The sequence below is a fragment of the Leucopleurus acutus genome (assembly GCF_964270905.1).
Source record: "Leucopleurus acutus genome assembly, chromosome: 13".
NCBI classification, from domain to species: Eukaryota; Metazoa; Chordata; class Mammalia; order Artiodactyla; family Delphinidae; genus Leucopleurus; species Leucopleurus acutus.
The window spans coordinates 89,965,441-89,990,655 of NC_139155.1; the positions used below are offsets into that span (position 1 = coordinate 89,965,441).

General features: G+C 51.8%; 1 protein-coding gene across 3 annotated transcripts; it reads right to left on the reverse strand.

Annotated features, from left to right (window-relative positions):
• Positions 1–992: 992 nt before the first annotated feature.
• CHFR (checkpoint with forkhead and ring finger domains) lies at positions 993–23,346 on the reverse strand. Of its 3 annotated transcripts, none has more exons than XM_082853257.1 (17): positions 23,267–23,346; positions 22,967–23,110; positions 19,470–19,569; positions 17,046–17,155; positions 16,100–16,159; positions 15,755–15,973; positions 15,206–15,373; positions 12,690–12,843; positions 11,578–11,895; positions 8,940–9,082; positions 7,778–7,894; positions 7,146–7,229; positions 6,632–6,702; positions 5,603–5,690; positions 3,767–3,874; positions 3,243–3,315; positions 993–2,087 (listed from the first exon to the last, which is right to left on the reverse strand). In XM_082853257.1, exons 2-17 carry the CDS (start codon positions 23,097–23,099, stop codon positions 2,045–2,047), a joined length of 1,989 nt encoding a protein of 662 aa, XP_082709383.1. In that variant the 5' UTR covers positions 23,100–23,110; positions 23,267–23,346; the 3' UTR covers positions 993–2,044. The 3 variants fall into 3 exon arrangements, 2 of the variants coding, with proteins under 2 accessions (XP_082709383.1, XP_082709382.1); XR_014326699.1 differs by lacking the exon at positions 23,267–23,346 and having other exon boundaries at positions 1,009–1,103; positions 1,785–2,087; positions 22,967–23,124; XM_082853256.1 differs by lacking the exon at positions 23,267–23,346 and having other exon boundaries at positions 3,263–3,315; positions 22,967–23,124.
• Positions 23,347–25,215: the final 1,869 nt, after the last annotated feature.

Sequence of the window (25,215 nt, forward strand, 5' to 3'; positions counted from 1 at the left end):
TCCAGGTGGTTGCCTGGGAGCTTGAACCCACAGGCCAGGAAGGGCAAGTGTGCAACCCCTGGAGGATGCCCAGCAGATGGGAAGCGCAGGCAGGGCCAGCCCGTCTGACGGGGGCACCAGGAGCCCAAGAGGGACACGGGTCTGGGGATGGGCTGAGCAAGGCTGTACGAGGACGCGGGCTGGGCCCAAGGAGCCGGCCACAAGCACACGGGAGTCATCGGGCACGAGCTGAGCCACCAGGACACGAGCACACAGCAGGCTCCAACCCACTGTGGGCTGGATGCGGCAGGGGGCGGGGGTGTGTGTGTCACGGAACAGGAAGTAGAGAAAAGTCGCAGAAACACCGCACGGTGCGCCCTGTAAAACAGCTTGTCAGCAAGCCTGGAGAACCACCACCCCGGCCCGGGCTCCTGCCTCAGGTCAGAGCTGACAAGCTCCGTTCTGACCCCGGTGTGCTTGTCAGAAGTGGGGAACAAGTTCCACTGCAGTCGGGCCGGCACCGGGGACCAGCAGTCTGACGTGGTGCATGCCCTGCCCTTCGCTGACGGATCCAGCGTAGCCCACGGAAGGCTGCGTGTTTAAGCCTTGGCCAAGAGCGCTGCTACATCTGCTACGGGGCCTGCGTCTCTGTTCTTAGTCTGAGGGAGGGGTCAGGGTCAGAAGTGAAGGGGGTGATGAGTCAAGGTCCTAAGCATGGAGGGCAGCTTCATGCCCGCACGAGCCAGGCCGGGGCTTAGACACAAAGCCGTGCCTTCAACCTGGGACCAAGTCGGGGTTGGTGGATCCAAGGGAACCCGTGCCTTTTCCCAAATGCTCAGACCCGGGCCCTGACCCCAGGTCACACGCGCCTGCAGGGCCTGCGAGGCTAATCCAAGTAGAGCCCCCCGGGTGGACTCTTTGTTAGTCAGCAGGTAACCAGTGACGCCTGCATCCGGTCCCACCGTGACAGGAGGGAGCACATCACAACCAGCACACGAACGAACGTGCCGGGGAGAGAAACAGACACGGCTTGTTTATTAGAACGCAGGAAGGAGGCCTTCTTCCACGGAGCGCTGCTTCTCAGAGTCTGTATCAAGAGCAACACAAAGTTGAAAATCGTATTCCTGAGAAGAAGCAAAAAAGGTACAATTTTGCAAACAAACGTTAACGGGTGATTTCAACAACTGATAAAAAACTTTTTTTTTTTAAACAATAAAATTTCAAGTATTATTCCAGATGACACGGCAAACCCATAGCAGGCGGAAAGGGCAAGGACTTGTGGAAGCTCTCGGTGGGAAGAAGCTGCTACTGGCAGGCCGGGGCACCACCAGGGACAACCTGCACCCCAGGTCCCTGGGCCACCCCGGCCCCGGCCGCAGGGGAGGAGTGAAGAAGGCGGGACAGGTTGGCAGGGCTGCAGTTGTGCTGAGGAGCCCGGCGTGGCAGTGACCCAATCATGCCCTTGGAGCTGGGGTCCCTGGACGTCTGATGATTTTTCTTTTATAAACAGAAACATATGCTTATTCTTTCAAATATCATACTATCTCCCATTTTAGTCAACTTGTAAATTATAAGTTATATCATTTGTGCTACAGTTTGCGATATTTAAGTCTTATTAGGAGATGAGCACCAAACCTATGAAAGTGCACAGGTCAGCCGCTGTGTGCGCCCCAGCTGGAAACTTTGTTCCCTTCCCTCAAACAGCACAGCATTTCTGACAAATTCCCCTTCTTCTCCCAGGGCACTTTTCTTGAAGAGAGACGTCTGCTTTGACCGTGGCTGTGCGAAAGGTACAGAGAGCAAACCTTGTGGTCGTCTTCAACAGGAGGGGACGGCTGACAGCTCCTGCTCTGGCCCAGGGCTCTGGGCGCCACTGGTAGGGGTTCTCGCCGAGAGGGTCTCACTCCACAAGAGAAAGGTCGCACCAGAGTGCCCGAAGCAGAGACCCCCGGCGTCCCCTGAGGGGCACTGTGAAATGCTCTTAAAGCGTCTGTATTCAGTATTTTCTGAGACACTGTCATTGACCGGCAATACTCCCAAGCCATTGTGCTGCCTCCCTGGATGTTTAGTTCTTGAACCTGGTCTGTTCACAGATGTGATTGAATTTCCTGCAGGGAGACAACGGTGAAATACACAAGAGGGCATCAGAGACACGTTCAACAAAGGAATTCTGAATTGCGCCTGGGGGAGCTACAGGAGAAGCAACCCTGTGCTTGGGGGTTTGCAAGGGCTTGTCTCTCATACCATCAAAGAAACTAGCCCCAAACGCAGCCTCTTTTCTCCTTTTTTAAATTTTAAAATGTAAGTGGAACATTTAGGTAATTCCCAGAGACTCAAAGCATCCCCAAGCCACTGCGGGTGACCTGGCGGGGCTGACGCCACCTCCTCTCCAAGAAGACGACTGTATCTTTGCTGCCCTGACCCAAGTGTTTACTGAGAAAGGTTAGCCTGTTACTGCTGAAATCTCTTTTCTTAGAATAAAATGGTCTCTTCCACACAGTTAATGCTCGCATACAAAGCAAGCCTTTTATTCCGCCAAATCGCTCCCTCAGAGGCAGCCGCCTTTCCGGAGCCCTCATGATGACTCCTAAGCCAGGGGCGCTCTCTCAAGTACTTCCACTTGAGCCTCAAGTGGCTGTCTGGGGTTACAGTTGCCCCACACAGCATGCATCCTCAGGACTCATTTATGTGATTGCTTCCCTTACGGTTTGAAAGCGTAGGCGAGCCTGCTCCCATGGGCCACCGCGCGTGGCAGCGTGCACGTCAACGTGAACAGCCTCTAAAGACCCCATGGGACACTCCCAGCGAGAGCCTGCGAGCCATCACGGCACCAAAGGTAGACCCAGGTGCACGGCGGCGTGGCTCGGGATGGGAGTTCTCAGTGACCTCAGCCATGGATTCGGAAAGTGCTAAACCTTGAACATGTGGGCTGGGGATGGCCGCCTGTGCGCTGGGCACATAGAGGTGGAGGAGGAGGTGAACGTTTGTATGCCAACGTTTCATGAAATGAGATAACAGAAAAGCAGAGTGTCTAAGTGATGATTTTTTATTGATATATACTATGTGACTTTATAAAAGCATGACAACTAAATTAGTTTATAAGTAGAGAGCTGACTAGTTCACGCACATCCCTAAAAGCTGCGATATCAACTTGGCCAAAACGCTTAAAGAAGAGCACCTTCCTGTAGGGAAAGCGTGGGTTTGCCTCTCTGCAGGGGACTCCTTCAGCCCCGGCCCGGCCCCCGCCCCCGTGCCGCACTCACATTGCGTGGTGGGCCTTCACCTGAGTGCGGCAGTTGCGGCCCCAGTAGCAATCAGGACGGGACGTTACGGCCACTAGGGAGAGAAAAAAGTGAACACGTGTGACACACATACCACACTCACAGACTCAGCCTAGTGAATTTAAGCCAAGGCCAAAGAGACACTGCAGCTCAAATGCACAGCGCTTCGTCATACTTCACAGCTCGTTTCCTTGCACTGTTCTCCAGGAATGGAAAAAAAGGTTCAACTGAAAACCCAGGTTAGAAATGAGATGACTCCGGTTGCCCATAGGACGTTTTTTGGGCATCTTGTTTTAGCAACCTGCTTCAGAGACCCAGAGCCTGAGCAGGCACCAGGCAGGGACGGCCCTGAGACCCGCCCGTGTCCCTGGCCGACGCAGACGTCCGCTAAGAACACAGAGCAAAGGCCCACACAGGCTATCTAGCTATTGCAAAGGAGAGTAGGAGCCAATGCAAAGAGAACTGAGCTGTGGGCCAGGTGGGGGTAGGGGCGGGGGTCTCCTTACCCGGCAGCTCAGAAGCAGGGATGTTCTGCCGATACTGGTAGGTCAGCTCGCGGAAGCTCCGCAGGCCACAGCAGTAGCACAGCACGGTGTTCCCGGTGATTCTGTAATCTAGAAGGAACACAGCCTCTTACAAGCACGGCGGCAAAATAGACGCAGCCTTGCAAACTGCTGGGGGACCAGTGCATGATCCACAGACTGGCCGGAGACAAAGGGCTGGACGTTTGGAACACGAGAACAAAACCAACCTAGATACCAACTTACTTCCTTATGGCAAAATAATTCCACCTGGATTAAAAATTCAAATATTCAAAAAAATCTAGAAAAGTACTAAGAGGAATGAATGTTCTTCTCTTGAGCTATTTCCAACTACAACATGAAAACCAAACGGCACAGAGGAAAGGATTTGTAAATGTGACTGCCTACAGTTTAAACATCACAATGGAAACACGTACAACAAAAACGAAATACTAATGAAACAGCAGAGAACGTATTTTCAGCACAAATGACAATGTGTTGTACCCTTAATTAACAAAGATATCACACAAATCCATACCTCTCAAGTTCAAATAGCCTAACATAAACATGGACCAAGGACACAGACAAGCAAATGGCCCGTAAAACAAAAAGATCTTCAATTTCATTAATAATCAAATATGGCAGATAAAACAATGATACCTCACCATTTGCCTCTTTCATATTTACAAGGCCTCGAAGGCAAACACGCAGCTGACGGGCTCAGGGGATGCTGGCCCTCAGGCCCCAGGCACACCTCAACCGTGCCTCCAGCAGCCCTGTTTATTATCCTAAGGGTACAACTGTTAAACCTACAGGACTGCATGCTTGGCAGCTTCAGTGTTGTTTCACACAGTGAAAAGCTGGAAACAACTGAAATATCCTTTGCTAACGAACTGGCTACATGAACGACGGTATCAGGATGCTAACTAACAATCACGGTATAGATCTTTAGTGACATAGGAAGGATCCAAGATATATTGGTGAGTGAATAGCTTATTAAAAGCATATCCGATAGGATTTCATTCATACAAATTATACACACACATGGGTACATGTACTTGGAAGGGTGATCGTGAAAGTATTATCACTGGGTATATTTTTAGGCGATGGGATTTCTAATGATTTTCACTTTATCCTTCAGACTTCCTTGTACCACTTACATTTTCTTTGTGAACCACGTCATTCTTATAAAAATCGCCATTAAAAAGCACAAGGACTTAAGACCCAACCACACAGAGCCGTCGCAGCAGAGAAAACCCAAGACATTCACTAGAATGTGTCCAAAAACAGCTTAGAAGGGTTCCCAGCAAACCTCTCAAGTCTTTCATAATAATTCATGTCTTAGGAAAAAAAAAAATCACTTGCTGATTTTTCTGCACCCTCCCTTAGTGACAAAAATTCACATTTCACAATGCACTGGGTGTCCCTGGGAGAGGGGGTGAGCCTTCACTGAGTCAGCCACGCACTGAGGGACAGGCACCAAGGACCGCGAGGGTTTGGGAACAACAAGCCCCAGGATGTCAAGGCTGACAAGCGGTAGGGCCAACACCTCTCCAGCTGTGCCCCTTCCCTCCCCTGTGCGAGAAAAGATTCCAGAATATGTCATGTCGACTCAAACCCAACATAAAGAAAGAAACCCAAGAGTAGTAGGACCTTTGTGTGTGTCTGCCAGGGTGGGCGGAGGTCTCAGGTGTGTGCGTGGGAAGCCGACAAGCAGTACTGCTGGCGTGCGGCCTGGCGGGTGTGGCTGGTTCACCAGAGGCAGAGCTGCCCTGGGAAGCACCACTGTCGGTGCGGGAGAGCAGGCACAACGCGGCTTACCAGACAGCAGGAACGCTCCCCTCTGCAGAGCCCCGAGGCTCTCAGTCAACATGTTTTTCCACGTCAAACCCCTGGTGGCCAGATAATTCTGTAACAGGGAAACGGGCAAGAGAAGAAACACAAGCTTGGAGAAAGAAACACTAAAATGGCAAAAAGGATTGACATTTCATAAAAGGCCCTGGAAGGTGGGTAAAGCCAAGCACCTAAACGTGGTGGGCACTTGCAGAGGGCGAGCACTGCGTGCAGTTAGGGGGCCTGCTTCCAGGACCACAGCCTGGACGGCCCAGGTAGCCTCGCGGACCAGGAGGCCTGGGACAGACGTGGTATCACATCCACACACTACTGCACAAGATTTTTGTCCAAGGTGCTTCTTCTGAGTCTCAAAAGGCAGGCTAGCTTTACAACCTCGAGCGTAAGAGGTAACACACTCTCTCTGAAATTCTGCAAAGACATTCCTAGCACAGGAGCAGCGAGACACCTAACCTTGGCCGGAGTGGCCACAGTGCAGAACAGGCCCATGACCACATGACAAGGAAGCCAGGGTCTGGATCTGTGCTCTGCCCTCAAGACACGTGGAGCTGCTTGGCTCCTTCTGTGCAAACCTACAAGAAAGGCCCTGTGGACATCTAGCCTGAGTACCGCCGTGCTGAGGTGCCTGCCATTCACCCTGCAGCCGATGCCGCACATGATCCAGGTGAAGGCAAGGCTCCTGGCAAGGGACTGATGTGCACGTTAAGCACTGAAGTTCTAAAACCCGGCTGCCCCCTGCAACGCGGGAAGAGAGCGAGGGGCAGTCCTGGTTCCACCCGAGGGCCGGCCGCGCCCTGCCCCACTCCGCGCAGGCCGAGCAGGAGCTGGAACTGTGGGACACAATTCCTGTGGCTTCCTGTGTGGCGGGTGTGAAGGAATACCTATTTGGGGGGAATATAGGGATAAGCAGATACAGTGGCAGCACTAGTCAGAAGTGCAGGGTCATGAGGTCACTGGCGGGTCCTGGAAGGCCTCCCGCTGGCCTCACCGCGCCTGTACCTTCAGGACATCCGACTCGTAGTTGTTGTTGCTCAGCACCCCGTCCAGACACCGGTCGCCCAGGTTGAGTTCTGTCAGGACGGAGGGAAGCAGTGTTATCCGTTTCATACACACTTTACGAAAGCACCGTTCACCCAACAGTTAAGATAACCAAATTTCCTTCATTATGGAGTCTACAAAGAATAAAAAGTTCCATGACAAAATACAACTTCAAACAGAGAAAAAGTAAAAGGACTTCCATTCCACTCCCCCCAGAAACAGCCAGTCTGTGCAGCCCCTGGTCTGGGGTCGTGAAGTCCGGACACGATTTTTTAGTGGGGGTGGTCCTCGTGCATGACTCAGCGTCCCCCTCACTGACGCTCGCAAACCTACGCAGACCACCAGGGAAAGGGGCCAACTCATGGTGACCAACGTGGCCTCTCCCTCCTCGGGCACACGGCCAGCCCAGCACTGGCCTCAAGTGCACGAGAGAACAGGGGAAGGTGGCAGCGATCGACGGCAGGGCCAGCATTACCGCAGAACGGGGCCAGGCAGCCGAGGCAGCCGGTCCGGGCGCAGCCCCAGTACAGGTGGCAGAAGGGCTGCAGGCAGATGGCACCTGCGGACACAGAGCACAAGCACCGGTCACGCCATCCAGCGAGGAGAAGGCTCAAGGGACTGGTAAATAAATGACAAGCCCGATTTTCATAGTGATCCAAAGACTGTAAATTAAAGCACCACGTAGTTAATCCGTTAGACTTTAAAGTGACACCTTGGACCCGGGTTCAATCCCTAGTCAGGGATCTGCGGTCCAGAAATCCACACAGTGAACAGAATAGAATGGAATAGAATAGAATAAAATGACACATTGGAGAACTACTGTGGGGACACACGTCAGATACAAGATCCAGAAAGAGAGCCCCCCGTGTGTGTAAACTTAGTGTATGACGGGGGCGGGGTTATCAACCGGTGGGAAAAGATAGATTATTCAACATGGTCCCGCAGAGACACCTGACGACGCAGGTGGAAACAGAGCTGCGCCCTTACTTCACACCACACAGAGAAGTCCACGACACTCTTGAAACCTGAGCTGGAAGGACACACAGGAGCGGCTCCGAGGTGGGGAGGGGCACCGGGGAGACGGCGCACACCCACACCCTCACTCACACTGCTGGGGGGCGATGCGGGGGTCCCGCTCGCGCTCCGCCCTCCGGTCGGGCATGGGCTGGAAGCAGCAGGTGCATATGGCGTGGCTTCCTTGCAGGGCACACACGTAGTCCTGGGCTGTGGAACAGATAGGACGCTCAGGCTGGTGCTGCCAGCACACGGGCAGCAAGAGTGGCTCAGACCACACCTAGAGGGGCAGCTGTAAGGTATGCACGAGGACACAGACCTACAAGAAAACCCGGACAGAACTCAGGCCTATTTTCCTACAGCCAAGTGACGGTCTACCACTCAAACTAAGAAGTTTAAATAGATTGAAAAATGACCGAAGTTATCTCCTGGTTCAGTAGTTGTAGCAAGATTCCAAAGATCACATGAAGGTTTTTTACCATTTCCCATAAAGGAAGGACAGCCCAGAGAACAGTAAAGTGATTTCTCTAGTCCCTGCTGGCTGACCCTGGACCAGGAGCTGTGTCCACGTGGCCCGGCCCCCTGTCACTCACGCACCGCACGAGGCTCTGCCTGTGCACACTGCATTACGGTCCCAGTGGGGCCTTCCACACGCTGCCCCAGCCATCCCTACCTGAGGGGCCTACAAGGAAGCCCCCAAGAGCCATGGCACAGCATCGTGGAAGATGGTTAAGAACGCGGCTCTGGGTCGCAATCCTTAGGTCAGTGGCCTCTTGACAGGCTCAGGCTGACGGTGGCAGAGAGGCCAGGCCCTACAACGCAGGACCACAAACCACAGTCCACGTGTCCACCTTCCCTTTCTCGAGGGCACCTGGGGACCTGCCCACTGAAACGGGCATCGAACAGATAGCTCAGGGCGGCTCTGGTAACATCATGTCCTGTTGCTGGAAAGAGGCCAGTCCCTCACTGGAGGGGCCTGTGTGTGATGGTCCTTTTGGCTTTGGTGTGAGCACCACGGGGGATGCCGACTGCCCTGAGGTAGTGGGCTGGGCGGGGTGGGGAGTAAGTGTTAGAATCAGGACTGAATCCCTGGGTGTGTCCAGGAGCCGAGGCCCACAAATGAAGTTAATTATCGGGTTTCTTAGCTCCAAACAGGTTATGAGAAGCAACGAGCCATTCGAGCAGAGAGGAGCCCGCAGAAGTGCCACCCGCTTCCCGAATGGTCGGGACAGCATGGAAGGTGTGGCTGTCTCACCTGTCGTGATGCTGGCGGACGTCGATGGTGCATCCCCAGGGGCCTGTGGTGCCCCTGGCTCACTGCCGGGCCCTGGGCAGGGAAGGGGCCGCCCCGCCTGCCTGCGGTACTCGGGGCACTGTCTGCACACGATGTACGGCTGACTGCAAGGGAAGAAAACCCGGAGCTTGGAGGAAAGAGGAGACACCTGCTCTGGCCGTGTGTAAGGGTGGTGGCAACGACGGCCCAGCCCTGGTGACGGGACAAGACCCAGATACTCGCTCACCGGCCTTGTCCTGCCTGCATGCCTCAGCTCTGCACCAGGTGCTGCACCCAGTGTGTGCAGAAGGGAAGGATGGCTCGGCGCACATCCTGCACAGCAGCAGTCGGCAGGCTCTCCTCCCCGCCACCTCCCAGCCCCCCTTTCCCGCACGTTCCCAGAGCCCTCGGCCATTCCTGGGGTACTGAGATGTCTTCTCCCTGCCCCTCGCCCCACTGAGCCATCCCTGGGGGCAAAGCCACCCTGTCTCCACACTGGGCAGGACGCACTCTCACAGGTTTGATCCCCGCCCAGTGCACACCCTTCCTTTTGTTAAAATCTGAGCAGAACACGCCAGGGCTGGATGCCGCTGTCAGCAGGGGCTTTCACCCAGCTGTACGCACTTCAGCTGAGCTTTCAAATCTGCAGATGGTAAAACAGAATCTGCAGGAAAGGGACGCACGGACTCTCCCCTCATCTCAGTCAGAGGACGCCTGCCCAAGCCTGCCACCAATGGGAAGGACAGGCGAGACCTGACTAGAAAATGCAGAAACACTGAAGACATTCAGCCTCATATGTAAGAAAATCATATAAATGGGAATAAGATACCTGTTTGTCCCATTACTCTGAGTGTCGCAGGCATCACTGCTGTCCCTCTGCATACCCTGTGGGGCACCAACACCAGGACTCTCTGACAGGCATTTCATGACAGATGCCAGAAGTCCAGCAAGGCGTCCCCTCAGTGAGACTACTGACCTGAGCATCCTACTTCCATGTACTTATCTCCAAGAAATGACTGGACACGTGCACTGAACTGTAAATGCACGCCATGCACTGCAGCTTTGTTCGGAATTCAAAATATTACAAAGAAATGTTTTAAACGGTAAAAATATAAGTATGTATGACTACACGTATGTATGGCCAGATAAATACGTAATAAAATGTTCACACAAACCAAAAGTGATTTTTGGTTTTCTTTTTGCTTGACCATTATGTGCTAAATTTGGGGGAAAGAAACAAAGATAATAAACTGAGGAGCGGGGTAGCTGTTTTGTCTTTGTAAATTTTATGGCCTCAACACAAAAATTCATACCCTGGACTTCCAAGTCTGGAAACATCAACATTCTACAGCAGAGGGCTTCCCTGGTGGTGCAGTGGTTAAGAATCCGCCTGCCAATGCAGGGGACATGGGTTCGAGCCCTGGTCCGGGAAGATCCCACGTGCCGTGAAGCAACTAAGCCCGTGCGCCACAACTACTGAGCGTGCGCTCTAGAGCCCGCAAGCCACAAATACTGAGACTGCGTGCCACAACTACTGAAGCCTGCGCTCTAGAGCCCGCGAGCCACAACTACTGAGGCCATGCGCCACAACTACTGAGCCTGCGCTCTACAGCCCTCAAGCCACAACTACTGAGCCCATGCGCCACAACTACTGAGCCTGTGCTCTAGAGCCTGTGAGCCACAACTACTGAACCCGTGGGCCTAGAGCCTGTGCTCCGCAACAAGAGAAGCCACCTCAATGAGATGCCCGCACACTGCAATGAAGAGTAGCCCCAGCTCGCCACAACTAGAGAATGCCTGTGTGCAGCAACGAAGACCCAACGCAGCCAAAAAATAAATAAAATAAATAAATTTATGAAAAAAACCCCAACATTCTACAGCAGATAAAATAAGGTCTCCTAGGGCTTCCCTGGTGGTGCAGTGGTTGAGAGTCCGCCTGCAGATGCAGCGGACCCGGGTTCGTGCCCCGGTCCGGGAAGATCCCACATGCCACGGAGCGGCTGGACCCGTGAGCCACGGCTGCTGAGCCTGTGCGTCCAGAGCCTGTGCTCCGCAACAGGAGAGGCCACAACAGTGAGAGGCCTGCGTACCGGAAAAAAAAAAAAAAAAAAAAAAAATGTCTCCTAGGATTGCACCCTCTGCCAGGTGACTGTGGCTTTTCTACAATAACATCCTAACAGATGATAAATACTGCAACTTACGGTGCAGGACATACGATCACTAGACAAGCTACAGAGATGAGTGTGCTTCTGCGGAGTCTGTCTCAGCCTGTGAATCAAGGCACTTGATGATGACTCAGCAAACAGAAGGGTGTCACTTACTGTGGTGATCCTCTCATAGTAATTAAGCCAAAGCACTACGCCGTCCACCCTGAACTTACATAGTGCGGTATGTTAGTTATATCGTAATAAACTAGAAAAAATATACAGATAAGCAACAAAATAATAGAATAAATATTCCACATATACCAAAAAAAAGGGGCTGCCGCAGGAGCAGGGCCGTGAGCAAGCCTCACCACAGTCACCTGGGCCACAGCGTCGCACCTCAGCAGCGGCCCAGACCAGCAGGTCCTGGGGAGCGGTCAGACCCGCCCCGCCCGCCCCGCCCCCACGAGGCTCACCTGACATCCGAGGACTCGCTGTCCACGTCCGACAGCTCCAGCAGGTCCTCGGAGCTCCCCTCCTCGTCGGAGAAGGCCCTCCTGACCTTGGGCTGCAGCATGTCCTGCGTGATCCTGTTCCTGGCGGCCATGCTGCGCACGTCCTCCTCGCTGCGCCTCTTGTCCGGGTGCTGCAGCAGATATGCCTCCACCAGGTTGTTGAGGATGTGGTTTTTACAGATCCGCTCCACTGGACAGCGGCAGGTGGGGCACAGGGCAGAGCGCTCCATCCAGCCCGAGTAGCAGGCAGCGCAGAAGGTGTGCATACAGGGCTGCAGGCTGAGGGCACAGGACGGGCACTGGGTGTGAGAAGCAGGGACCCAGAGTCATGCTGCCTCTTTCCCCGAAGGAGGACGTGGCCCTGCTCAGACTGAGGTTCGGGTAAAAACAGAAGACTGGGCCAACTGCCCCCCGCCTCCCGTCCCCCGATCTTTCGACTCCGCAGGGCCTCAGGCCTGTGCTCTGGGGCGCCCCACCCACGCCGTGGTGGGGCCTGTGGCTGGCGGGGCTGCACCTCGGCTCACGCATGGGCACGCCGCCTGCCTTCCACGACCCTCCTGAGAAGCAGTCCCTGCGCAAAAACACGGCGTTCGGCTACAACTGCTTCATCTGTGCGCTTGCCAGTTACAAGAGACCGGGGCCACGTGGCAATCTGTGCTCCAGGAGGGCCAGGGACCACTGGGGGCCAGGGCCACCAGGAACGGGAAGAGCGGAGACACTGGGTGTGGGTGGCAAAGACCCGCGTTTATGCCGAACTGCGGACAAATTCTTAAGTTCCCACAGAGAAGCAAAGAGAGATCTTTGTTCTGGCACCTTCGCTCCACCTTAACTACCGTGTTTCCTTAACCACGAGATGCTGGCCACTCGGTACAGCTCCCCTGTTCTAGCTGAGGTGGACCTGGCGTCACTGAGGTCAGAGCCACTGCACGCATCTCACAGGCTCCTGTGCAGCGTCAGTCACCGGGCCCGGCTTTCAGCTCGTCAGCCGCACAAGGAGAACGGCTACGGTAACCTCGGCGGGCCTGACGCAGAGGCCAGCCCCGTCTGCGGCCCCGCGGGCCCTGTGCCCGCACCTCACACAGTCGTGCAGCAGGTCCTGGCAGATGATGCAAGTGAGAGTCTCCTCCATCTTGTCTGGCTTCACGGTCACAGCTCTGACGTCGAGAGTACTGTGGGGGTCTCCGCCCGGGTCCGTGACCAGGGGCAGGTTCAGGGCGGGCTCCCCGTCTGCAAGGGAAAGGAACACGTTCTCAACATCATGACCATGGAGGAAGTGCACTCCATCTCTTGGTTTTACAGATGTCTTAACCTGTGGACAGGAGACCCAGTCCTCCCTGTATTTTTTTTTTAATCTTTAAATTTTACTTATTTATTTACTAGCCACGCTGCGGGGCATGTGAGATCTTAGTTCCCCGACCAGGGATCGAACCCACGCCCCCTGCAATGGAAGCTCGGAGTTGTAACCACTGGACCACCAGGGAAGTCCCCTCACTGTACTTGTTTTTTTAACATCTTTATTGGAGTATAATTGCTTTACAATGGTGTGTTAGTTTCTGCTTTATAACAAAGTGAATCAGCTACATGTATACATATAACCCCGTATCTCCTCCCTCCTGCTTCTCCCTCCAACCCTCCCTATTCCATCCCTCTACGTGGTCACAAAGCACTGAGCTGATCTCCCTGTGCTATGCGGCTGCTTCCCACTAGCTATTTTACATTTGGTAGTGTATATACGTCCATGCCACTCTCTCACTTCGTTCCAGCTTACCCTTCCCCCTCCCCGTGTCCTCAAGTCCATTCTCTAAGTCTGCATCTTTATTCCTGTCCTGCCCCTAGGTTCTTCAGGACTTTTTTTTTTAAGATTCCATATATATGTGTTAGCATATGGTATTCATTTTTCCCTTTCTGACTTACTTCACTCTGTATGACAGACTCTAGGTCCATCCACCTCACTACAAATAACTCAATTTCGTTTCTTTTTATGGCTGAGAAATATTCCATTGTATATATGTGCCACATCTTCTTTATTCATCTGTCGATGGACACTTAGGATGCTCCCATGTCCTGGCTATTGTAAACAGAGCTGCAATGAACATTTTGGTACATGACTCTTTTTGAATTACGGTTTTCTCAGGGTATATGCCCAGTAGAGGGATTGCTAGGTCGTATGGTAGTTCTATTTGTAGTTTTTTAAGGAACCTCCATACTGTTCTCCATAGTGTCTGTATCAATTCACATTCCCACCAGCAGTGTAGGAGGGCTCCTTTTCTCCACACCCTCTCCAGCATTTATTGTTTGTACATTTTTTGATGATGGCCATTCCCTCACTGTATTTTAAAGGGCATTTTTACAAAGGTTCAAAGTAAGTCTCATAATCCAGTATGTTTAAGTTTTGCTTTATAATAGTTAACAGCATAAAAAAGACACTCAGGATACACGGGTGAGAGATAAAGGCCAGGTGTCAAATAGCATTTGTGTGTAAAGTCATTTTTGTTTAAACAAACAAAAAATGTGACCCATATGCACACAGGAAAGTGCTGGAAAATACAGACCCTCAAATGTTACCAGGAGCTTAAATTTTTTTTTTTTCTGCCAGTGTGTTTTACTTTTTTTATAATCAGAGATTAAATTTATTTTTAATTAAAAAAATACTTACAATTTAAAAAGTCAAATATTTAAAAGAAAACCAAAGCAGCAGCCCTCTGCTCCAGCCTGTCCTCAGCTTCACCCTCCCTCCTTTGGGGAAACAACTTTCATGTCTTCTGTTTCTTCTGGTCCGGACCTCTGTGTTTCTGAATTGTCATGCTACGTTTAGGCTGATGGATTTTAGACATCATCTCCTGACATCCATTAAAGCAGAGAAGGACTCTGCCCCTCTGGGTCTCCTTCCCAATATTATTCTAACACAATTATTTGTTCAGTATATTGTATTTATATTATTATGCTTAAATATTCACTGCTCACACAGTATAATTTTCTTCCTTATACAATTTTTCATTTCTCATAGAGTTAAAAGTGGCTCCATTTTCATACTTATGTTTTTGTACCTGTTGCTGACTCATCCCACACCTCCCCAGGCCAATCAACTCAATTTTCCACTCAATACATCAGATAATGCAGTTTCTTTCCGAGGCCCTCCCTCCTGTCACACTGCCCCAATCCAGGGGAAGCTCTCAGGCCTGCCTCACAGCTACTGTCCTCCCAACAACATTCCCAAAAGTTTTTACAATCTTTTTAACTTTGACTTTTAAAGTATAGATTTTTCTCAAAATCACCTTTAACGTGAAGGTTCAAACTATCACTTAAAGATAATATACTCTTAAAAACTGGCTGCTGTATCAGAACAGAGCTGCAACCCCAGACTGTGGTCTCCAGACCAAGAGCATATCCTGACAGTAAACACAGTTCAATCCCGACGGTGCAGACAGGAAAGAAAAGGCCCAGATTGCCATCTGGAAGATGCTGAGGTACCACAGGTGTCAGCTGAAGACAGGGTCCTCCGACTTCTGCAGATGGTGGGGCCCCAACAGGCTCAGATGGGACGGTGCTGCCGGGGCGCCAAGGCTACACGCAACCACTGGACTCTGACCTGCTTTTACTCTCTTCTTAACGGGCTCCAAGTCCTCCTGGTCCTTGGGTTCCGACAGAGAAAAGGACGCCCCCTCTCTTGCTGGGAGAGCCAAAGGGAAGATGACGACTTCATCACTTGCCACAGATGGACCACACCCTTTTGGGGAGACGTCTGCACCTCTCGAGCCTGTGAGAGGGACAAACAAGAGACATCCTGATTCACCTGCCTCAGAAGAAGAGACAGCAGTTCAAAGCGTCACTGATTCAAACCAGGCGCAGGTAATCCAAGATGTCGTTAAAAAACAAACGGAAGGGTTCACTTTGTGTGATTTTTACAGTATATGAATTATAACCTGTGAAGAATACCACAGTATTGTAGTCCCTGGCCTTCAGCCTGTCTCTTGGGGATGGAACAAGACATTTACTCCTACAGAAATCTTACTACTGACAGCCTGATGCCTGACACCACCTCTGAACTCCTCCGTGGCTTGTCTGTCTCCGTAACAATGCAAGGCAGGATTAGCGAACAAAGGGCAACGCAGCTACCACCCTGAGATCCCCATCTCACCGGAGCTGGAGGGAGGCCCTCGCCCTGCAGAGGTGGGCTCCATGGAAGAGGTAGAGGCCGTGGGGAAGAGGTCCGATGTGGACGTTGATGGCTGTGGTTCCTCAAAGCACACCTGAGTGGCGGGTGGCGATGGCAGGACCTGGGGATCCTGGGGGTCGTCGCCTCGCCCTGCACCTGAGGTATCTTTGGTCACGTGGAACACGTTTTCTTTATTAGCTTCTATAAGCACAAAGAAGCAGGAGCATAACACAGTCGGGGCGCAGGGGGAGCCGCTGCGTCAGGAATACATTCCAGCGGATGAAGAGTCAACGCATGCACCCGCTCCTTTGCGAAAATCTCACTTACCGAAGGAGTCTTGCGTTACGCCTTGCTTTTCATGGAAGGATTCGTAGAGGTATGCCACATCTGAAGGAAATTAACCGAACCGGAGTGGCGTTTGCCACACGTCAAGAGAGCCCATCTTTCTCTTCTGCTCCCTCCCATCACCTCACGGTCACTTTGCCCTTGTTGACTAGTTCGACTTATCAGCTAGTAACCACATCCCCTGGTTTAAGGGATTTTTAAAGCAAGTGATCCAAAACATCTGAACCAAACTTAAAATAAATAAGCCTCAGAAAACCATCCGGTGTCAGGAGGCAGACTAAGGCAAGCAAAGCGATGAGGAGGAGTGAGCCTGTGTCTTGTCATTTCAAACCACCAGGACCGGACACAAGATCCTTCCCTGTGGCCGGGGGCTGGCTTTGACTGCTGAGGACAGTCTAGGGGATACCCGCCCTCTTCTTCCTATTTCCGGGGTAACCTTCGAAGGACTCCCCTAACTCTCCGTGTCCTGCATCATTCTTCTCCCGCCAACACAGGCGCAGATGCTCAGAGCTGGAAAAGCCCTCACGGAATATCCCATCTAACCTTTGCTGTTTCCCGTAAAGCCTCCCAAAGCAGAGCTGTCCGTGGCCTCCAGCCCCCATTCTAGGCCTTATTCTCCTCACTCAGGTGCCCTCCTCAGCGCCCCCCCCGCACCCCGTCTCCCTGGCTACCATATCGAGACCGTGGCTCATGGCCACAGTGGCATTTCTTAATGGCTGGGGCTCAGTCCACGAGGTCAACACTCCCATTCTTCAACAGACGCTACCCACACCAAGAATGTACATGAACGAAAAAGGGGACGCAGCTAGCACTAACATTCCTTCAGGAAATGCCTGCTTCAACAGCCTCTTCCCACAATGCTTCCCCGCTGTGGCAGGTCCCTGCTGCACCACCCGTGAGTCCAGCCCAGGAACCGCCCCTCCCTTACTGTGTTCTGGCTCATTCTTCCTGTACACCAAGTAGATGACGTCCCCAGTCTGTAAAGGGCAAGTCTGCTTCTTAACAACCTTCAGCTTGTTAATTACTGTTCCGTTGGTGCTGTAGGGACAACAAAAATCCAATTTATCCTACTTAAAACAACTTGGAGTTAAAATTTTCCTTTTCTACAGCCAGTAGGAAAGCAGTTCAATACTACCACTTTGCAAATGACAGAACGCTCATAGGAATGATGTAAATACTCGTGCCACCTTACAATTCTCTTGAGAAGAACCTTGCCTGTTGCCCCCTCACTCACAGCCCAATGGTGTGTCAAGTGTTTTAACGCCTCCGCTGTGCCAGCCCCACGTTCTGCTCCTGGTGGAGCCCTGGACGCCCACCAGCAGCACGTGCTCTGATTCCCAGCTTCTCTCTTGCTTCTGCACCACGCTCTGTCGACAGGCCTAACCCTGCTCCGGCAGCCGCGGCCCAGCTCAGTTCACTCCTCACATGAGCACTGACCCTCCTACGACATGGGCTCTGGACAAAAGCAAATCGACGCAGGGCTACCGAGCAGAAGATAGCGCGGTCCCTGCTGCTGGGAAGTCACTCCAGTTAATCAGGGACCACAGTGCCTGATGGGAAGGCACGGCCAGGAGACACCGGGACCTCGGTCAGGCGGGACAGGAGGCACCTCCCTGAGGAGTGGCTCCCGCAGGCAAGGGGAAGAACGCACCAGACAAAAGCCAAACTCGGCAACTGAGCAAGCCCTCCCCGCCCCTTTCCAATTTCAGGCACTCAGCCCACATGGGCCCCAACTCCACGGCCCCACTCCTAAGGCCCCCAGTGCTGAAGAGGTGTCGTCACCTTTCCCTCTGAGCAGACTGCCACTACTTTAGACTTCTGTAAAGGGCCAGGCAGGAAATAGTTCAGGCTGCGCGGTCAGGCTGTCGCCGTCCCAACTCCTGCAACCAACAGGTGGCAGGTCCCTGGAGGGCTGGGCTGCCTTCCCAGTAAAGCCCCACTTACAGAGACCAGCAGAGCTGCTGCAGCACTGCCGCGGCCTCTGCTGCCAGGCTCTCCCCACGACCTATCCTCAAGCTCTTTCTAACCCAGAAGTCTGATTTCACTTTTCCGTTTAAACCCCTCGGTGTCTCTTCACTGCTCTCAGGCTAACGTCCAGTCTCTCCAGCGTGGACGTCGGGGTCTTCCTGATTGCACCTCGGGGCCTCTGCACCTGCGGCTCCTCCCACCTGGAACACCCCTGCCCCTCCAGCCACCTCGGCCAAGGAAGGCAGCAGCCTCTAGAAGCTGGAAAGGACAGAGGATGGCTTCTCCCCTAGAGCCCCCATAAGGAGCTGACGCCAATGAGACCTGAGATGGACTTTGACCACCCAGGCCTATAAGATCACAGATTTGTGCTGTTTTAGCCACTGAGCCTGTGGTAATCGTTACAGCAGCCTTGGGAAGCACATACTATCCTGTGGCCAGGGTGGGAGAGCCAGGGCCTGAGGCAGAAAGAAGACTCTGGAACCAGCACTGTTACTGTACATTGTGCTGAGAAATACAGGACTTGACCTGCTACCTATCAGAGGAGGAAAAGCAGCATCCGTTCTTCCTAATAAAACCAAATTCCTGGTCTTCTATCCCTCAAACTGCTACTTACCAAAGAATCTCATAGCACTTGACCTTCACAACAATAAAAAAAATCACCTTGTGGGAAAGGCGTGTTCTCAACACACTGCTGGATGGCCGTCCGCCACTCACACCTTCCACCCAGCATTCCTTCCCATAAACTTACCCCAGGAAAATCATCAGACATGAATGGAAAGAGTTTTGGAGGAGAGTCACTGCAGGGTCATTTATAATAAGAAAAAGTCAAAATAATAACTTTCCATCAGTAAGGGAGCTGACAAGTTATTATATAATAATGAAAAAGACGAGATGGACCTAGACATACGGACATGATGAGCACTCTGCAAACATTCCAAGTAAAACAGATACACAGTATAACAGTATAATCTCATTAATACAAAATAAATATGTATGTATTGTGTGGGTGAGTGGAATTTTGGAAAGCTTTTCACTTTCACGTACTACTTATGTGGTATAATAATAATAAAAAAAAAGAAAGACTTCTTGATTTGGGGAAGTCTAACTTGAATAGGTTTGCAAGAACCCAAAATGTATCACTGCCTTTTAAGTCTTATTTCTGAGCTATTTTTGCTTTAACCTGAATACATTTAAGAACGGTCACAGACACCAAAGTGTCACTAAGTAGCCCATCCTGGAAACCAGAAAATACATCTTCCAATACCCGGAGACCCTATCGGACTACTGAGCTATAGAAAGCAGGCCCTTGTCTCTTCTCTGCACTCACTGGCTTCAAGTTGGCTTCCTGAAGCTACAAGAGGAAAGAAGTTCAGAAAGAGCTTACCTGGTATCTTCCAGCGACACCTGACCAGATTTTTCATCCACTATAATTTTACAGTGATCTCCAGAGACCAGTTTATTGCCGGGGAATGAAAGGTCACAACCTAAAACAGTGAGGGGGGCGTGCTGGATACGACCGTGGGTACCGGGCATAATACCGCCCTTTGCTTAAACAAAGCATGCGGCTGGAAGTCAAGACCCATGTTGTACCCACTTACGGAGACAGCACTTAATCAAGTACAAAGAAACTTTTAAAAAAGCATTCAAGTGTTAATCCAAAGTAAGGGACAGGGACTATGTCTTGAACCTTTCTGACTCCTCCTTACCTAGAGGATATGCACCATCAACACCTCCAGCTACACATCAGCTGCTTCTTGGTGACATTTTTACAATATGCACGCATGTGCAGATAGCCTGATAAGTATTACAGAACTTTAAAAAAACTATGGGGCTTATTAAATATCTTCAGTATCTTAGTCCTTAATTTCTTCTGTGTAACCTAAGGTTTCATAAATCATCACAAAATTAAAGCAATGACAGAGTCACAGAAAATATGAATGAGTAAATTATCATAGGCACATGTAAGTGTTTAAGAAAATTTAAAACAGAAGGGGGATGCATCTATAGCTCAATACAATTGTTATACCCTCATCAAATCCAAGAGGAAAACCCTCAAATGCTTTGTTCTCTCCTTAAATCAAAAGAATAAAAGCGGGCTTCCCTGGTGGCGCAGTGGTTGAGAGTCCGCCTGCCGTTGCAGGAGACACGGGTTCATGCCCTGGTCCGGGAAGGTCCCACATGCCGCGGGGCGGCTGGGCCTGTGAGCCATGGCCGCTGAGCCTGCGCATCCGGAGCCTGTGCTCCGCAACGGGAGAGGCCACAACAGTGAGAGGCCCGCGTACGGCAAAAAAAAAAAAAAAAAAAAGAATAAAAGCTTTCAGGAGTGTTTTAATACTGAGTCACTAATCTCCTTATAACAGGTTTGCACCATAGCTACTAAGGTTTATAGTACCTTTATTTTATTTTGGGCCGCGCCCCGCAGCTTGCAGGATCTTAGTTACCTGACCAGGGATTGAACCCACGCCCTCGGCAGTGAAAGTGCAAAGTCCTAACCACTGGACCGCCAGGTAATTCCCTACAGTATCTTTATTTTTTAATAACCAAACGTGGGAAGCAGTACTGGTACCCGTCAACTGGTGGTGAATTAATAAACACACTGCAGAACATCACCCAGCAACAAAAAGGAACAAACTACTGATATATGTAACTGCCAAGGATGAACCTCAAAAGCACCAACCAAGGGAAGGCAGCCAGACCCAAAGACTGTGCTGCAATACAGTGTGATTCCCCTTAGACGGCATTCTTAGATGGTCTCCTTGCAGCCCCAGACCCAGGCTGGTCACCAGGCTTTGTCACCGGAGTGGGGTTTTACTAGGCTTCTCCACACCTGAACATCTGCATTCCAACTGAGAACTGAAATACCTTTGCTAAAGTTCTACTGTTGGTATTTGCCCTGCTTGTCGTTCAGTTGGTTACTCTCTCCATGGTTGGTACACATCACTGCCACTCCCCGAGAATGGGAAGCTCTTTGGGAAGGCGAGAACCCCTGCATCCTTCCACACACGTCAACTCAGCTCTCCCTTTTCCTCAAAATAAGGCCTTGTATATAGCAGGCGTGCAATAGTTTTAAAATAAATCTAGTTCTACAACCTGAGACCCTATCCCCCAAAGTGACTGTATTTAGAAAGAAGGCCTGTAAATGATAAAAGTTAAATGACATCATTAGGGTGGGGCCTTAATCTGATAGGGCTGAGGCATTTATAAGAGGGAGACGCCAAAGATCTTTTGGTCCAGCAGGCCAGGACACAGCGAGAAGGCAGCTGCCTGCAATCCAGGAAGAGGGTTCTCACCAGGAAACAAACTGACTGTCACCGTGATCTTGGACTTCCTAGACTCCAGAACTGTGAGAAATATACTTCTGCTGTTTAAGCTTCGTGATCTGTGGTATTTTGTTATGGCAGCCCAGGCAAACTACGTTTTGCTGGAAAGGTTAATATATTCAAGGAAAGGACTTCCATTAAGAATCAACTCAACAACACATTTTTGCTCCTTGTATTAGCATGTAAAATGATACTACAGTGTTGTGTTATAACAACAATGGCTAACATTAAGTGCTAACTCTTAGGCAGGCTCCTTCTAAGCACTTCACTCACGATCTCCTTTAATCTTCACAGTGACCCCATGAAGTAGCTACAAAGGCACCAGAAGGTAAATTGGCCCAAGCAGGTTATGCGGTGGTGGTGATGCTGGTGGCCTAGGGGGCATGAGGGTGGTGGTCTCCAGGCTTCTGCTCTTCACCAAACTTCCATTCACACCAAGTAAAGACAATACATCTTGAAAAGTTTCTAATGATATGTAAATATTTTTAAAGTTGTAAAAACAACAAAAAAAATTAACTTGATATTGGGATTTAAGACTGCCTCCCCAAAAAACCCCAACCAAAAACAGGTACAGGTGCATGATGATGGATAAAATGAAACCAAAGAACATTTGCTTTTAAACACTAATCTTTCTCATTATCTCTTGCTTAAAGTATAAAGTCAGTGTGACAACTTATTAATTTGCAGAAAAACGAAATATTTTTGTTGGCCTGATCAGTGCACTTCACTCCCAGTAGGAAAGCTACAAGGGAGGTTAAATCACCAGATGGCCGCTAGGAGTTTAGAGGCAGCAAGCGTGGTGGGGGGGGGGGGCTCTTCCTCTCACTAGTTACAGGACTTTCTTCAAGGCCGTAGCTTCCCACGTTCATTACATCAACAAATATTTGAGCAGCTCTATTCTAGGAGCTGGGACTTGAGATCTTTTTTTTTAAATGTAGCTGCCTACGGCTATAAATTTCCCTCTGAGCACTGCTTACCTGCATCCTCTAAGTTTTGGTACATTAAATTTTTATTTATCTCAAAGTATTTTCTAATTTCCCCTTTGATTTCCTCTTAGACCCACTGGTGGATTAAGAGTGTTATTTAATTTCCACATATCTGTGGATTTTCCGGTGTTCCTTCTGCTAACTTATTTCTAATTTCACTCCATTAAGGTCAGAGAAGATGCTTTGGATAGTAATACCCTTGAGAAAACCGCATTCCAGGAGATAAATTATTGCACCTACTTCATAACGTTGCAGTGAAAATTAAATAACCTGCATGAAACACGCAGAAGTAACTGGGCCGACCAATACGTGAATAAACGGCAGTTGTTACACGACGGCCCATTCCACCGGAAAAACCGGGCAGCAGAACGCGCCGCGCCCAGGAGCCTCCCACAGCCCAGTGCGCCCGGTCTCGCCCAGCCCCCGCCCTCAGGTCCCGGCTCCAGTCCCCCAGCACTGGGACCCCGTCGCCCGCCCCCATCCCGGGTCCCCGGTCCCCACCGCCGTGCCCGGACCCGTCCCCGGCTCGCCCCCAGTCCGTCCCACGTCCCCCATGCCCGCTCCCCGCCCCGCACCTCTTCTCCGCCCGATGGTCCACTCCCGTTTCCTCAGGAGGACGTGCGGCTCGCCCTCCTCGGCGCCCAGGCGGAGAAGTCTCCCCCACGGCTGCTGCTGCGGCGGCTGCTCGCCTTCCCCCGGCCGCTCCATCGGCTTCACATCTGACGAGACCCGGAAACGTCGGGTGAGACCCGGCCCGCGAAGGCAGAGGCTGCGGCCCGCCGCTCCTCCTCGGCGCCCGCGCCACGCCGCCGCGGCCCGCGCCGCCAGCCCCCCAACCGGGTCCCGACGGCCGCCCGCGCCCGCCGCCCTCTTACCCCCCGCCCCGCGCCGAACCCGGAACCGGCCGCGCGGCCGCCGCCGCCGCTGCTGTCAACGGACATCTCGGATCCCTCAGCTGATCCGTGAGGCGGGGCCAGCGGCGTCCGGGCCCTGCGATTGGCTGGTGGTGGCAACCACCGAGCGCGGCGGCTAGAGCGGAACCTGGCGGACTGCCTTCGAGAGTGGACGCGTGGAGGCGAGCAGAGCGTGCGCAGACTGGAGGCTGCGGGCCTGGACGCCCTCTTTGATGCTGGCCGGGACGATTTGGTGTTCCAGGATCTCGGAAGTAGCTGCGGTCAGCGCCATGTTAAGTCGGGGCAAAAGGGACGGAGTGATTTGGGCGTTGGGCCCCGAAGCAAATTCCCAAAGCGGTGTTGGAAGTGCAGAGGGCGTTTAGATATGCAAAGGGACGACCCGCCTTACAGATGACGAGGTAAACGCAAGTCGAAACTTTCGGGTGCCAGTTTCCCCGCGATCGGAAAGTTGGTAGTGCCCTGGGAGAGCTCTGGAGAGCGCGAGCATCTCGGTTGCGGGTCTGCACCTCTTGGAGGGGGTGGTGCTGTCTTTCGGTTTTAAACACGCGTTTCGGTGGCTCAGCGATTCCGCTTCCTGGGGTGTAGCGGCGTTGCGGTGTGTGTGCCCGGGGAGGATGCCCTGGGGTCGTCCGTGCCGGGCGCGTGGGAGTGGAGGTGCGGGTCGGCCAGATGCCGAGTCGCGGGGGGGCGCCGTGCGGCCCCGGGCTGCGCGGTTCAGAGCAACAAGGCCATGCCTGACCGACGGGGACCTCGAGGTGGAAGTAGAAAGGACAGATGTGTTCGTGCGCTCATAAAAATAATGTGAAAGGACAGAAAATAGCAGTGGCTGCCTCGTGAGAGAGCAGAAGTCAAGGGAGTGAGGGAGACATCTTTCGCTCTGTACTCCTTTGTGTAACTTCAACATCATTTGTAATTTTTACCTTTTTTTCTTCAGATAAAAAAATGTAACCATTCTTTCTCTGAGGCTGTTTTTCAGTATTGTTTCGTGGGGGACTGAGGTTATTGCACTTGCTTTCTGAACCAGGGCCTAGCCTGGCATCAGGAGTGTTTGGAGGGCCTGTGTTAGTCTACACAAGGCCGACCTGCTGCGGAACCAGGATGACATTGAGCCGAAGGAACAGCCCAGGCTTCTTGGGTGACAGGCTTCCAGACCTCGGGGACAGTGAGCTAACTCAGGCCAGAGGCCCATGTCAACTTAGTCTTAAAAAAGCGCATCTCTCCTGTCCGTCTCAGATTCAGGACACAGGAAAGGCCAGAATTTAAAATTCCTCCGAAGAAATTTGGTTTAGGGGAAAAAGAAGCGAATCACAGCACCCTAGCAGACTCTTTGGGTGTTGGGGGCAGTAGGTGCCTGGCTAATCAGGCCTTTCTGTTCAAATGGAAGCCCTGTTCTTGGGATCACAGCTGGTGTAGCCCCAGCAGCAGCTCAGCTTTACAAGAACTGGCAGCTACTCTCTGGTTGAAACATTATCCTCTCTGCCCCTCTCCGTCACCTCAGGCACATTCACTGGGTCAGTAGGGTCCTTGCTTCACAGATGTTCCCTTAAAGGCTGGGCTTAACTCACTAATGGTTTGGCTTCGGTGTCCAGCAGGCCACAGTGGCTCTCCAGGTATGTAGATACGAGAGCAGACGTAGTCTCCTCAGTGGACAGAACTGAGGCCGTTCTCATAGCTCTGGCCAACACTCACTTTGATCTTTTGGCCCTTGAATTGCCGCCAGTGGTCTAGCTGTCTGGTCTGTCACTTTGAAGAGTGCTGACTGACAGATTAAAGACGTTATTCTTTGGGGCTGCAGACTGTAAAAACAAATTGTGGCTGCCTATCAGACTGTCTAGGTCAGTTGCATAGACGCCCATCTTTGATGGAAACAAACAGAATTAAGCTATGAAGCCTGCCTCTCCCTGATCACT